The 11,614-nt window shown below is 35.9% G+C and overlaps 1 protein-coding gene across 6 annotated transcripts in view; it reads left to right on the forward strand.

Moving 5' to 3' along the window:
- The window catches only part of LOC128229029 (uncharacterized), a 75,403-nt gene extending 67,819 nt beyond the window's left edge, over positions 1-7,584 (forward strand). For all 6 annotated transcript variants that reach the window (XM_052940666.1, XM_052940669.1, XM_052940670.1 and 3 more), the window contains one exon: positions 2,846-7,584. In XM_052940666.1, the coding sequence (XP_052796626.1) occupies positions 2,846-4,114 (1,269 nt within the window). In that variant the 3' untranslated portion in view covers positions 4,115-7,584. The remainder of the gene's footprint in view (positions 1-2,845) is intronic.
- Positions 7,585-11,614: the final 4,030 nt, after the last annotated feature.

Raw genomic sequence — 11,614 nt, forward strand, 5'->3', positions numbered from 1 at the left:
TCCAGATATTAACTTGCAAACTACTAGATGGAATTTATTGAAACTTCATACAATGGTATAGCACAATGAGAGGAAGTGCAGTGCACAAGAACCATAACTCTATTTTAGCTATTTACTGAGTTATGACCTTTAATACTTTTTTCTTGCCCTGAGCATAACTTGAAAACTATTGGATGGAATTTAATAAAGCTTCATACAGTGATAGATCATAATGAGAGGAAGTGCAGTGTGCAGGAACTGCAATTCTATTTCAGCAAATTAAGAGTAACTGCCCTTTGTTACTTTTTCTTGTCTGGAGCATAACTTGAAAATTATGGGATGGAATTTAATAAAACTTCATACAGTGATAGATCATAATGAGAGGAAGTGCAGAGTACAGGAACTGCAATTCTATTTCAGCCAAATACAGAGTTATTGCCCTTTGTTACTTTTTTCTTGCAATTTACCTTGTCCGGAGCATAACTTAAAAACTACTGGATGGAATTTGATTAAACTTCATACAATGGTAGAGCATAATGAGAGGAAGTGCAGTTTGCAATAACCATAACTCTATTCTTGCTTATTACTGAGTAATTGCCCTTTGTTACTTTTTTTGTCGGAGTATAACTTGAAAAGTACTGGATGGAATTCATTGAAACTTCATACAATGGTAAAGCACAATGAGAGGAAGTGCAGTGTTCAAGAACCATAACTCTAGTTTAGCTAATTACTGAGTTATGGCCCTTTATTTGTTTTTTCTGTCAATTTTTTTCCAGACATTTACTTGCAAACTACTAGATGGAATTTATTGAAACTTCATACAATGGTAAAGCACAATGAGAGGAAGTGCAGTGCACAAGAACCATAACTCTATTTTAGCTAATGAGAGAGTTATGGCCTTTAATATTTTTTCTTGTCCCGAGCATAACTTGCAAACTATTGGATGGAATTTAATAAAGCTTCATACAGTGATAGATCATAATGAGAGGAAGTGCAGTGTACAGGAACCGCAATTCTATTTCAGCTAATTATAGAGTTAATGCCCTTTGTTACTTTTTCTTATCCGGAGCATAACTTGATAACTATCAGATGGAATGTAATAAAACTTTATACAATGGTACAGCACAATGAGAAGGAGTTCAGTGTACATGAATCATTACACTATTTTAGCAAATTTCAATGACGATAGTCCATAAAATGAAGTTGTCATTAATAGGTTGGCTTTCCAAATAGTTGACTGCATTTTCATATCAGGGCGGCGTTCGGGGGTATTTATCACCTTCAGTGATAGCTCTAGTTTGATTTGTAATACATATGAAAGTTAATGTTTCTGCTCTACAAGTTATTGAAATTATACACAACAATTAAGCGTGAAGCACGAGTTAAAAGTGCTTTCATAATTTGTTTACCATCTTCTAGTCCAATCCTATATTTTAATATTGTGTATATGACCTTGCATACTTTGTACATTTCTTTCAAAATTAAAATATGTTAAAACTATTTTTAGCACGAGTAATGTGTACTTCAACCATTAGGGTTTGGTGGAGTAATGGTCCTGTGTAATATTGGGATGTTTGTTTAATCATGTTGTTAACTTTAACAAAGTTCTTAACACTCAGGCCATTGTCGAGCTTATCATAAAATAAGTAGCATGCATACATTGAATTATCGTTGTAATTTATCAACATGCCACTTATTGAATAGTTAACAGCTTTGCCGGCTTGTAACTGTTGTTATTTATCCACATGCCACTTATGGAACGGTTAAGAGCTCTTCTGGCTTGTTACCTACCATTCTGATATGAGAATCTCAAATATCAAAAACAAAGGAAACAGATTTCAACATGTACAAGAACTATGACATGTTTGCATACAATAATGCACTTGCTCTGACATTAAGCTGTAGTTGTCAAATGGAGTTGACTTACTGTACAAAATGTGAATGTAAAGACTCATCTAACATATCTTCTAACATAATTTATCAACATCTCAATATAATTTTTTAGCGTAATTTGCCGTTGAGGTACGTAAGGCGTGCATGAATGTTTTTTTGCTCGTTTTTTAAATGCATTTAAAGACGATATTTAAGTTCTGCGTTGAGGTTTGTTTTGTAGATTCATTTCACATCCAATTGACCATTTATGCAAATTTGAGGTCACAATTTGTTCAAAACTTTGCAGTTTCGGATCCAAGTTAAAGATAGCTTTCAAAATAAGATGTGATTTGAATAAATTATAAAGCTACAATATGTCTTCAATTTGGTTTTATTTTCTAGCTTATTGTACTTGTTGTCGCCCATATGTCGTTATTTGCAGGCTTATATTTAAACTGGTTTGAAGTGAATCTTAACCACCACTGTCATGCTATTTTCTATTTCTCAATGACACTTTTAAGATTATTTTATGTTATGAATCACAAAAGCGCATGTTTATGAAATGTCTAGTACACCTTTGATTGATTATAACTATAGTTAGGTTATGATGAAAAAAATATCGAGTAGATGTACTAAAATGGTTTTTGCATGGAGACACTTTGTTTACCGTAATGCATGAAAAAGTAGACATTAAACATAATCATGAAGGAAATATTGTAGGAAACTTAAGATAAAAAATGCATAAAAACACCCTGTTAGCCATGATATAACTAGGTCAATGTTAGTTTGTATAAGAATATTTAAATATTCAGTAACTATTTGTGTATACTCTTCTACTTTGAATGATTTGAGTTAAGTGTTTGAACACACCTTAAACAACCATTAGTTTTTAGATTTCAAAACTCACTTCAACTTTTTAATTTAAAGAGAAAATAACTACATGCACTACATTTTTTCCCTTCAAGTAAACAAACCTTTAAATCGCTCTTTTCAGAGTCGTAGACAGAAGACAGGACCACTGAAGGCTCTCTCTAGCGTGTTTGACCAGCCGAATGGTGACCCCAATGCCCTTCTTGTCCCTGCTGCATCCAAACGGGAAAAATCCCCTAAACGTATGGCCCCTAGGGCCCCATCTGTAGAACTGAAGACATCTTCTGCCTCTGCCATCTCCTCCAGTCAATCAGCAGGCTCCAAAGGCTTTGCATCATCTGTGATGTCATCAGTGACATCATCAGTGACATCACATGGGTCAAAATCTGTGACACTCTCTAAGCCACTGTCAATACCCACTGCGCCACCAAGAAAAAAGCATGCCAACCTGCCAGTCAATAGTGAAAGGTCAAAGTCACCTCTTAATGAACAAAAAAGTAAAGACGATTCCTCTATAGAGATGTCGTCAGCAACAAAAGTCAATGTTAAAACCAGTCCATTTTCAACAATAGGCAAGATGTGGAGACCGATGTCCATGACAACAAGTGCATCCGATGACAAAGAGGAAGAACATTATCAAACTTACAATAACTTTGATGTGCTAAGAGACATGCATTCAGAAAAATTACCATTAACAGCAAGCCCAAAAGATCAGGTAGAAGACATTAAAATCAATGGTCATGGACAAATGGTTATTGCGGATTCAGGGTCATCTAAGTCAACCAAGCGTAGTAAGGTACTAACTGGAAAAGGATCAGTGTCAGAAAAGAGCTTTGCATTTTTGAAAGAAAAGGTTAGCTCCAGTCAAACCAACACTGTGAAACAGGTTCTTGAAACTGTTTACACGTCTGAAGACTTCGTTCAGGCCACTGGTGATGTCGACCGATTGCTTAATGAGCTGAAAAACACTATGGAGTCTTTGAAATCTTCAAGGATAGACAAACAGCCAGCTCAGTTTAATATGTGCAAAGAAGAGCTTCAGACTCAGGTGCGACAGTTTGTCACTGACGCTAAACTTCTTGTTAGTAATGCAACACAGACGAAAGAGAGACTGGCAGGTAATATGGATGCCAGTATACACTCCCTAGCTAAGATTTTCCTTCACGGCCAGGCGACAATGTTCATGATGGAAGCTGTTCATCAGGCACAGCACTTGGGCTCCGAGGTGATCCGGGTGGCAAACGCGTACAAGAGCACACTGAATGCAGCCCATGCTGCTGTGGGGAAGCCTTTGTCAGACCCGCACATGAAATATCTCATGAGACAGGCGACTAATCTCGCCTCATTACTCAGCACCCTTCTCAAAAGTCTTAAAACTTTAGAGCAGAAATGATTAGACTTATTATACAGGTGTAGTTTCAATATTGTTATGATAAGCTGTTGTTACATTGTGAATTCCATTGGTATTATCCTTCTGAAGACTTAGTTAGTTTGAAAGCATAACCTAATTTGTTATGAATTATGTAAACAGAAGATTAGTTATTTCTTAGGTTTTAGATAGAGTCAGAATCATTCCTTGTTGTCTAACTCTCTAGAATCATTTCATAAAGATGTCAGGGCTGGTTTTCATAAACATCTGAAGTCGTTTTCTTAACTTACGTTGATTTCCTAGGTTTGCCACATGTAGTCAAATCAAATAAATTGTGGTCAGTATAAAAGTATGCATATTCAAACAATTTAATGAAAGGTATATGTATTTAATAAAATAATGAAAAGTATGCATATTCAATAAAATTATATACATAATAAAATTAATAAAAAAAAGTATTTTTGATATTATTAAGTTATTATATGGTATGATTAGTCGGGTAATTTAAGTTAGGAAAATGACTTGAGATGTTTTATGAATGGGGGCCAGTTGATTACTCTGTATACAGCAACGTTGCATCATGTGCCAACACATTCCAACATTCTGTTCACTTGTACATTCTTGTCATTGATTTCAGATCTGTATTATACATTATAAACATTGTATTTAGGGTTTTAAAACAGTTTTGATTTTCATTCATGTTTTTTTCATAAAGCAGCTACTTCTGTTTTTGTTGATATGTGCAGAGTTATTTTATTACAAATCATGCGTTTACATCCCTATATTTAACAGAGATTTGTATTCGACATAATAAAATTATCATAAACCCATGCATATTTTAAACCCAGGTATCAACTGGTTTCAAACGTTCAAAATGTTGAATGAACTTTGAGTCTTTTCAAATACAAAATATAAACTGTGTGTAAATGCATTTGTTATTTTGAAATCGTTTTGTACTCTTTTTATAGTCAAAACATATAAAGCAGATATATCCGTTCATTCCTGTAGTATGAATTTCTTGTTCTTGTTTTTTTCGTATGAAATGATGCTGTGACCTTTGAAGCTTTGGGCATTTTTTACAGAAGCCAATGAAAAAGAAAATCAGTTATATAGATAAATAATTCAGCTAAAAATTGTACACTGCAACAACTGTTTATTTCAGAACTTAAAAATGTTAAAGGTAATTAAACTATTCAATATACATGTGGCATGATGCTGAATCAGATTAAGACAACCCAGGTATATAAACTACCTACTGTTTAAAATAAACATATCTGGAATTTAGATTTATGTGGATTTGTTTGTTCAGGGTAATCACATGATCAGTAAATTTCACCATTCGTTTAAAGCTGCACTCTCATAGATTGACTGATTTGACATCTTTTTTATTTTTTGTCTAAGAATCAGCTGATTTTGTCATCAATACCTTTAATTCAGCCATACATGATTATTCACAATAGAATTGAACTCAATTCATAAGAAAACTGCCGAAAAATTCATTTTCCTTAAAGTGTTAGTAACACTTCTGGCTATAAAACATCCATTTTGTTAATATTAGAAACTGTGAGCTGTACTTGCATCAGCAATCTTATATCAACGTTATTCCAAGACAAAACGATCAAAACTGTCTATCTGTGAGAGTGCAGCTTTAATACTAATTAATAATTATAATATCAGGGGGTTTGGTGTAATGTAAAGTACAAAAATTCAAAGTTGTTACATGTAACTATATAATATAGAGCCAGTTGTTTTCGTCTTCCTGTGATGTTGTTTCTTGTTAAACTTTGCTAACTTTCGTACAGTTTGTAGATTTTTATACATTATACATGTAGTTATTTAAAAGTATTAGTATACATATAGCATTCAATAGGTTTCGGTTAGCACCTCAAGTTGTTCATTGTAAAGCTGCATGAACAAAACATAGGCTAAATACCGTTATTCACAGAACATTAATTACTGATATAATTTACTATATGCATAGATAGCAGGAACAAATTCAGTTTCATTTCAAGTTTTTTCAAAAGAACATGTAGTTTTGTGTTATTATTAAAAATGATATTGCAATATTTGATTGAAAAAAAACTTTTTTTTTCCATATTATATTGTGGTAACTCAACATCAAACTATTTGCTCTTACAAAGTTTTTATAAATGTTTAATAATTTATACAGAAAGTATCAATAATACCAATAATCTGTAATCTATTATAATATATTCCAAATAAAAAAGGAAAAATAATATAATTGCTTCAAATGTAGAATCTAGTCCCTATGAATGCATTTGCTCAGATTATTTATAAACAAAAACAATTATTTTAGACAACAAAGAGTTTGTGAGTATACTTAAATGATTTTATATGTTACTTCTCTTCACTCTGTTAAAACACCAATACTTAATCACCAATACTTAATGGTACATCAATTAAACCTCATGTATAAATTATATCAATTAACCTCAAACTTAATTTCAGTGTTGAGTTTTTATTGTATCAGATTAACCGTCATTGTGAAATAACCATGACACTATAGGCTGTGATACAAGATTATGTTTATATTACGTTTTGTTTATAATCAAAAGTGCTTCTCCTACAACTCATATCCTTGGTAACTCATATTCTTGGTATTGCACTGATATATAATTTTTATCTGCTAGAAGTATTGAGATCTAAAGAGCGGTACATCAAGAATCCTTAAGAATATATTTCAAAGTATTTCCCGGTTGAACATAACTCCTACCTCCAAATTCCTTCCCTGGATTCTTGATTTAATTGCCCCAGACTTAATTAATTTAAAATAATTCACATTTTTTCTAGGAATATTTTAAGACTTTATAATGAGATCTATTCATAGAAATGTAGATTTGAGATCGCTGAAATTATCATACATGTATCATATTAGGGGGGGGGGGGAATATGTATATTCCCCCATTTTCTTCTGTCATTAAATACGACTCTTCTTGAACAATAATCATATGAACAACACTTGAATATCATGTGCTATACATAAATGTTGCACAAAATATATGTTGAAATAACAGATATACTCAAATAAAGACCGAACAAAATTAATCTAGTTACTATTTTCTTGCATCTTGTCGGATAAAGATGGCGCTGGCATATTTTTCTCAATTTAGGAAAAAAACAATTTACATGAAGCATTGCCCTAGATTAACAGCATTGATATATTTTGTATTGTTAAGCTCGTTTAAAAAGTTTCATCTTTTTTATTGTTTTATGTGCTTTTGATATGCGATATATATAATAGTCTGTGACTAAATCAATTGTTTCTAATGTTTTTCTGAAATCTCACTGTATATTGGCCACTTGTGTTTCTGTCAGTAAAAAATCTGTGTTTCTATACATGTACTTCTGTTGATTTTTGTATCCTTACATTAATTTATGTTGACATTCTAAAGAGGTTATATCATATTTACAAGTATTGTATGAAGAGATATTATTTGTATACCATTTGAATATATTACAATTTTATAAAGTTATTGTGTTTAGTGTTTAATTCTTCCATCTACAAACTAAGAACATGATAACTCTTTGCCATAGACATGGCAAATCTAATAATCCGCTGCTGCATTAAAGCTTAGATGTTTTTCTCTGCCATGGACATGACAAATCTAATAATCTGTAACTGAATTAAAGCTAGGATATATTCTTAAAAGGTTGCACAAGAACTTTATAAGAGCATTGGCATTATAAGTATAAAGTAAATATGACATTCCCGCTGTATGCCACCTTGAGAAATTCAACCTTCAAAATATTTGCATACACTTGAGGCAATAAATGCATGCACCTAATGGTTCAGGTGCACAGAGATATCATTTTCTGTAATGACCAGGTAATACTAGTGAAATTATGGCTATCAATTGGTGCAAAAAGGTGTTCTATCAACAACAGTTTGACACAATCTATAGCTTCAGGCTACAGCTGTGCATTTTGCCTATACATTGTACATGAAGCTGCCATTTACAGCTATAATAGTTTTATACATATATGTAGCTCTAAAATAAATACAACAGCAGCCATACAATTACAGTTTGTTGTAAATTATTTAGCTGTAGTACTTTTGGTGCCCACAGTATAGCTGCAGCTGTATTTTATAGCTGTTGTATTTTCTTTATAATTGAAGCCTAAGCTATTGATATACAGCTGAAACTGTATTTCATAGGTCATTCTTGTCATATTGTTACTTTTGACCAACTTGGGGATTTGAGGTCATCTGTCCTCTTCGAGATCATGTGTCCCCTTCGAGGTCATGTGTCCCCTTCGAGGTCATGTGTCCCCTTCGAAGGGGAGCTTATGGCTTTGTAGTTTGCTTAAGGGTCAGGCGGTAGCAATGTTTAGACATGGTTGGCATTGTTGTGGATGACGACATCCACTATTTAGAGTTTTAAACACACTCTTTTCTGACTATTACTTCTTGATAGGAATGTCATTAATGCATGTAGTTTTTATTGACAACTTCATAAAGTATTATTATAAAATGACTGTTTGGAACTGTAGGCCTATGTTTCTTTTGTTATCAGAAGGTCAAATATAAAAATATTATTGCTGTCGCTTTCACCCTTTAGGGATTGAAGAAGGCTGTTATTGTATATTATTTATCATGCTCAATTGTGAAGACATCTGATACGAATCACTATCGAGTCCTGGGTAGAAGCCAGGAGGCCAGAAAGTATCCCTTCCTACAACCACTTGGATAAGAGGCTGACACCTATACCGCTAGATCAATCACTCGAGTCCTGGGTAGAAGCCAGGAGGCCAGAAAGTATCCCTACCTACAACCTCTTGGATAAGAGGCTGACACCTATACCGCTAGATCAATCACTCGAGTCCTGGGTAGAAGCCAGGAGGCCAGAAAGTATCCCTACCTACAACCTCTTGGATAAGAGGCTGACACCTATACCACTAGATCAATCACTCGAGTCCTGGGTAGAAGCCAGGAGGCCAGAAAGTATCTCTACCTACAACCTCTTGGATAAGAGGCTGACACCTATACTGCTAGATCAATCACTCGAGTCCTGGGTAGAAGCCAGGAGGCCAGAAAGTATCCCTACCTACAACCTCTTGGATAAGAGGCTGACACCTATACCGCTAGATCAATCACTCGAGTCCTGGGTAGAAGCCAGGAGGCCAGAAAGTATCCCTACCTACAACCTCTTGGATACGAGGCTGACACCTATACTGCTAGATCAATCACTCGAGTCCTGGGTAGAAGCCAGGAGGCCAGAAAGTATCCCTACCTACAACCTCTTGGATACGAGGCTGACACCTATACTGCTAGATCAATCACTCGAGTCCTGGGTAGAAGCCAGGAGGCCAGAAAGTATCCCTACCTACAACCTCTTGGATAAGAGGCTGACACCTATACCGCTAGATCAATCACTCGAGTCCTGGGTAGAAGCCAGGAGGCCAGAAAGTATCCCTACCTACAACCTCTTGGATAAGAGGCTGACACCTATACCACTACATGTAGATCAATCACTCGAGTCCTGGATAGAAGCCAGGAGGCCAGAAAGTATCCCTACCTACAACCTCTTGGATAAGAGGCTGACACCTATACCACTAGATCAATCACTCGAGTCCTGGATAGATGCCAGGAGGCCAGAAAGTATCCCTACCTACAACCTCTTGGATAAGAGGCTGACACCTATACCGCTAGATCAATCACTCGAGTCCTGGGTAGAAGCCAGGAGGCCAGAAAGTATCCCTACCTACAACCTCTTGGATAAGAGGCTGACACCTATACCGCTAGATCAATCACTCGAGTCCTGGGTAGAAGCCAGGAGGCCAGAAAGTATCCCTACCTACAACCTCTTGGATAAGAGGCTGACACCTATACTGCTAGATCAATCACTCGAGTCCTGGGTAGAAGCCAGGAGGCCAGAAAGTATCCCTACCTACAACCTCTTGGATAAGAGGCTGACACCTATACCGCTAGATCAATCACTCGAGTCCTGGGTAGAAGCCAGGAGGCCAGAAAGTATCCCTACCTACAACCTCTTGGATAAGAGGCTGACACCTATACCGCTAGATCAATCACTCGAGTCCTGGGTAGAAGCCAGGAGGCCAGAAAGTATCCCTACCTACAACCTTTTGGATAAGAGGCTGACACCTATACTGCTAGATCAATCACTCGAGTCCTGGGTAGAAGCTAGGAGGCCAGAAAGTATCCCTACCTACAACCTTTTGGATAAGAGGTTGACACCTATACCGCTAGATCAATCACTCGAGTCCTGGGTAGAAGCTAGGAGGCCAGAAAGTATCCCTACCTACAACCTTTTGGATAAGAGGCTGACACCTATACCGCTAGATCAATCACTCGAGCCCTGGGTAGAAACCAGGAGGCCAGAAAGTAACCCTACTCACATCCTTTTGGATAAGAGGCTGACACCTATACCGCTAGATCAATCACTCGAGTCCTGGGTAGAAACCGGGATGCCAGTAGTATCCCTACTTACAACCTCTTGGATAAGAGGCTGACACATATACCGCTAGATCAATCACTCGAGTCCTGGGTAGAAAACATCTTGGTTAAGAGGTGGAAACCTAGACCACAATCATTCTAATGTTGGCTACTGTAGAGGAACACTATTGAAAGTCAGTGCAATTCCAAATTGTTACCAACAGATATATTGACCCAATATGACCTAACTCTGAAAAAGTCCATTATTATTGATGAGGGTTTAAAGGTTATCTTTAAGGTCACATTTGACAATATGATGTCAACCCTTGTCTGAACCATTTCTTGAGTGCCACATAGGGCAAAAACGTGTACTGACTCGATGGCGTTGAAATGCAACGTTGTTTATACATGTGTAAAGCTGACACCTCGTGTAAGTAAGGCATTTTCATTCTGAAAAAAACGCTTTTTACCAAAATGCGCTTTATATTCAGAAAAAAATGCGCGTAAAATGCAGAAAAAGGTGTTTTCAACGCAGCTCAAAATGCACTATAAACACATCTAAAATGCGCTTTTAAAAAATGCATTGATGCGCTTTAAGTCCGAAATACAGTATTAGTGCAGAATAAATGCACTTCAGTCACAAAAAGTGTACATTTTTAGTTTTCAATTCCTTCGGTTAGAAAAATACGCGTAGAAAACAGTGCCATTGCCGCTGCGTTTAATGCAGAATAATGCTCATTTAACACGCATTTTACACACTTTTTGAGAAGGGTTGTGTCTTTGGCCTATGGCGATATCTCCTTTTGTCTCCTAAAATCGTACATGTGTGAAATAAAAAAAAAAACCTGACCGTCTTGCAACATTTTAATGGATTTAATTTTTTTTTTTATTGTTATGTGGACCTGTAGGACAGGACTATCACGTAGTTAATGCATGCTACACAAGGAAGTACCACGGTGGAGAACCCACGTGACTGGTAACATAATGTGTCGTACCAACACCTCTACGAAGTCGAGCCAAGCACGGAGAAGTCGCCGAATATATAGTTTCATCAGTTTCCCTAGACTCCGTCGGTCTGAATGTAATTTAAAACGAGTTCATTCTTTCAT

The sequence above is a fragment of the Mya arenaria genome, chromosome 3, assembly GCF_026914265.1.
Source record: "Mya arenaria isolate MELC-2E11 chromosome 3, ASM2691426v1".
Classification (NCBI taxonomy): Eukaryota; Metazoa; Mollusca; class Bivalvia; order Myida; family Myidae; genus Mya; species Mya arenaria.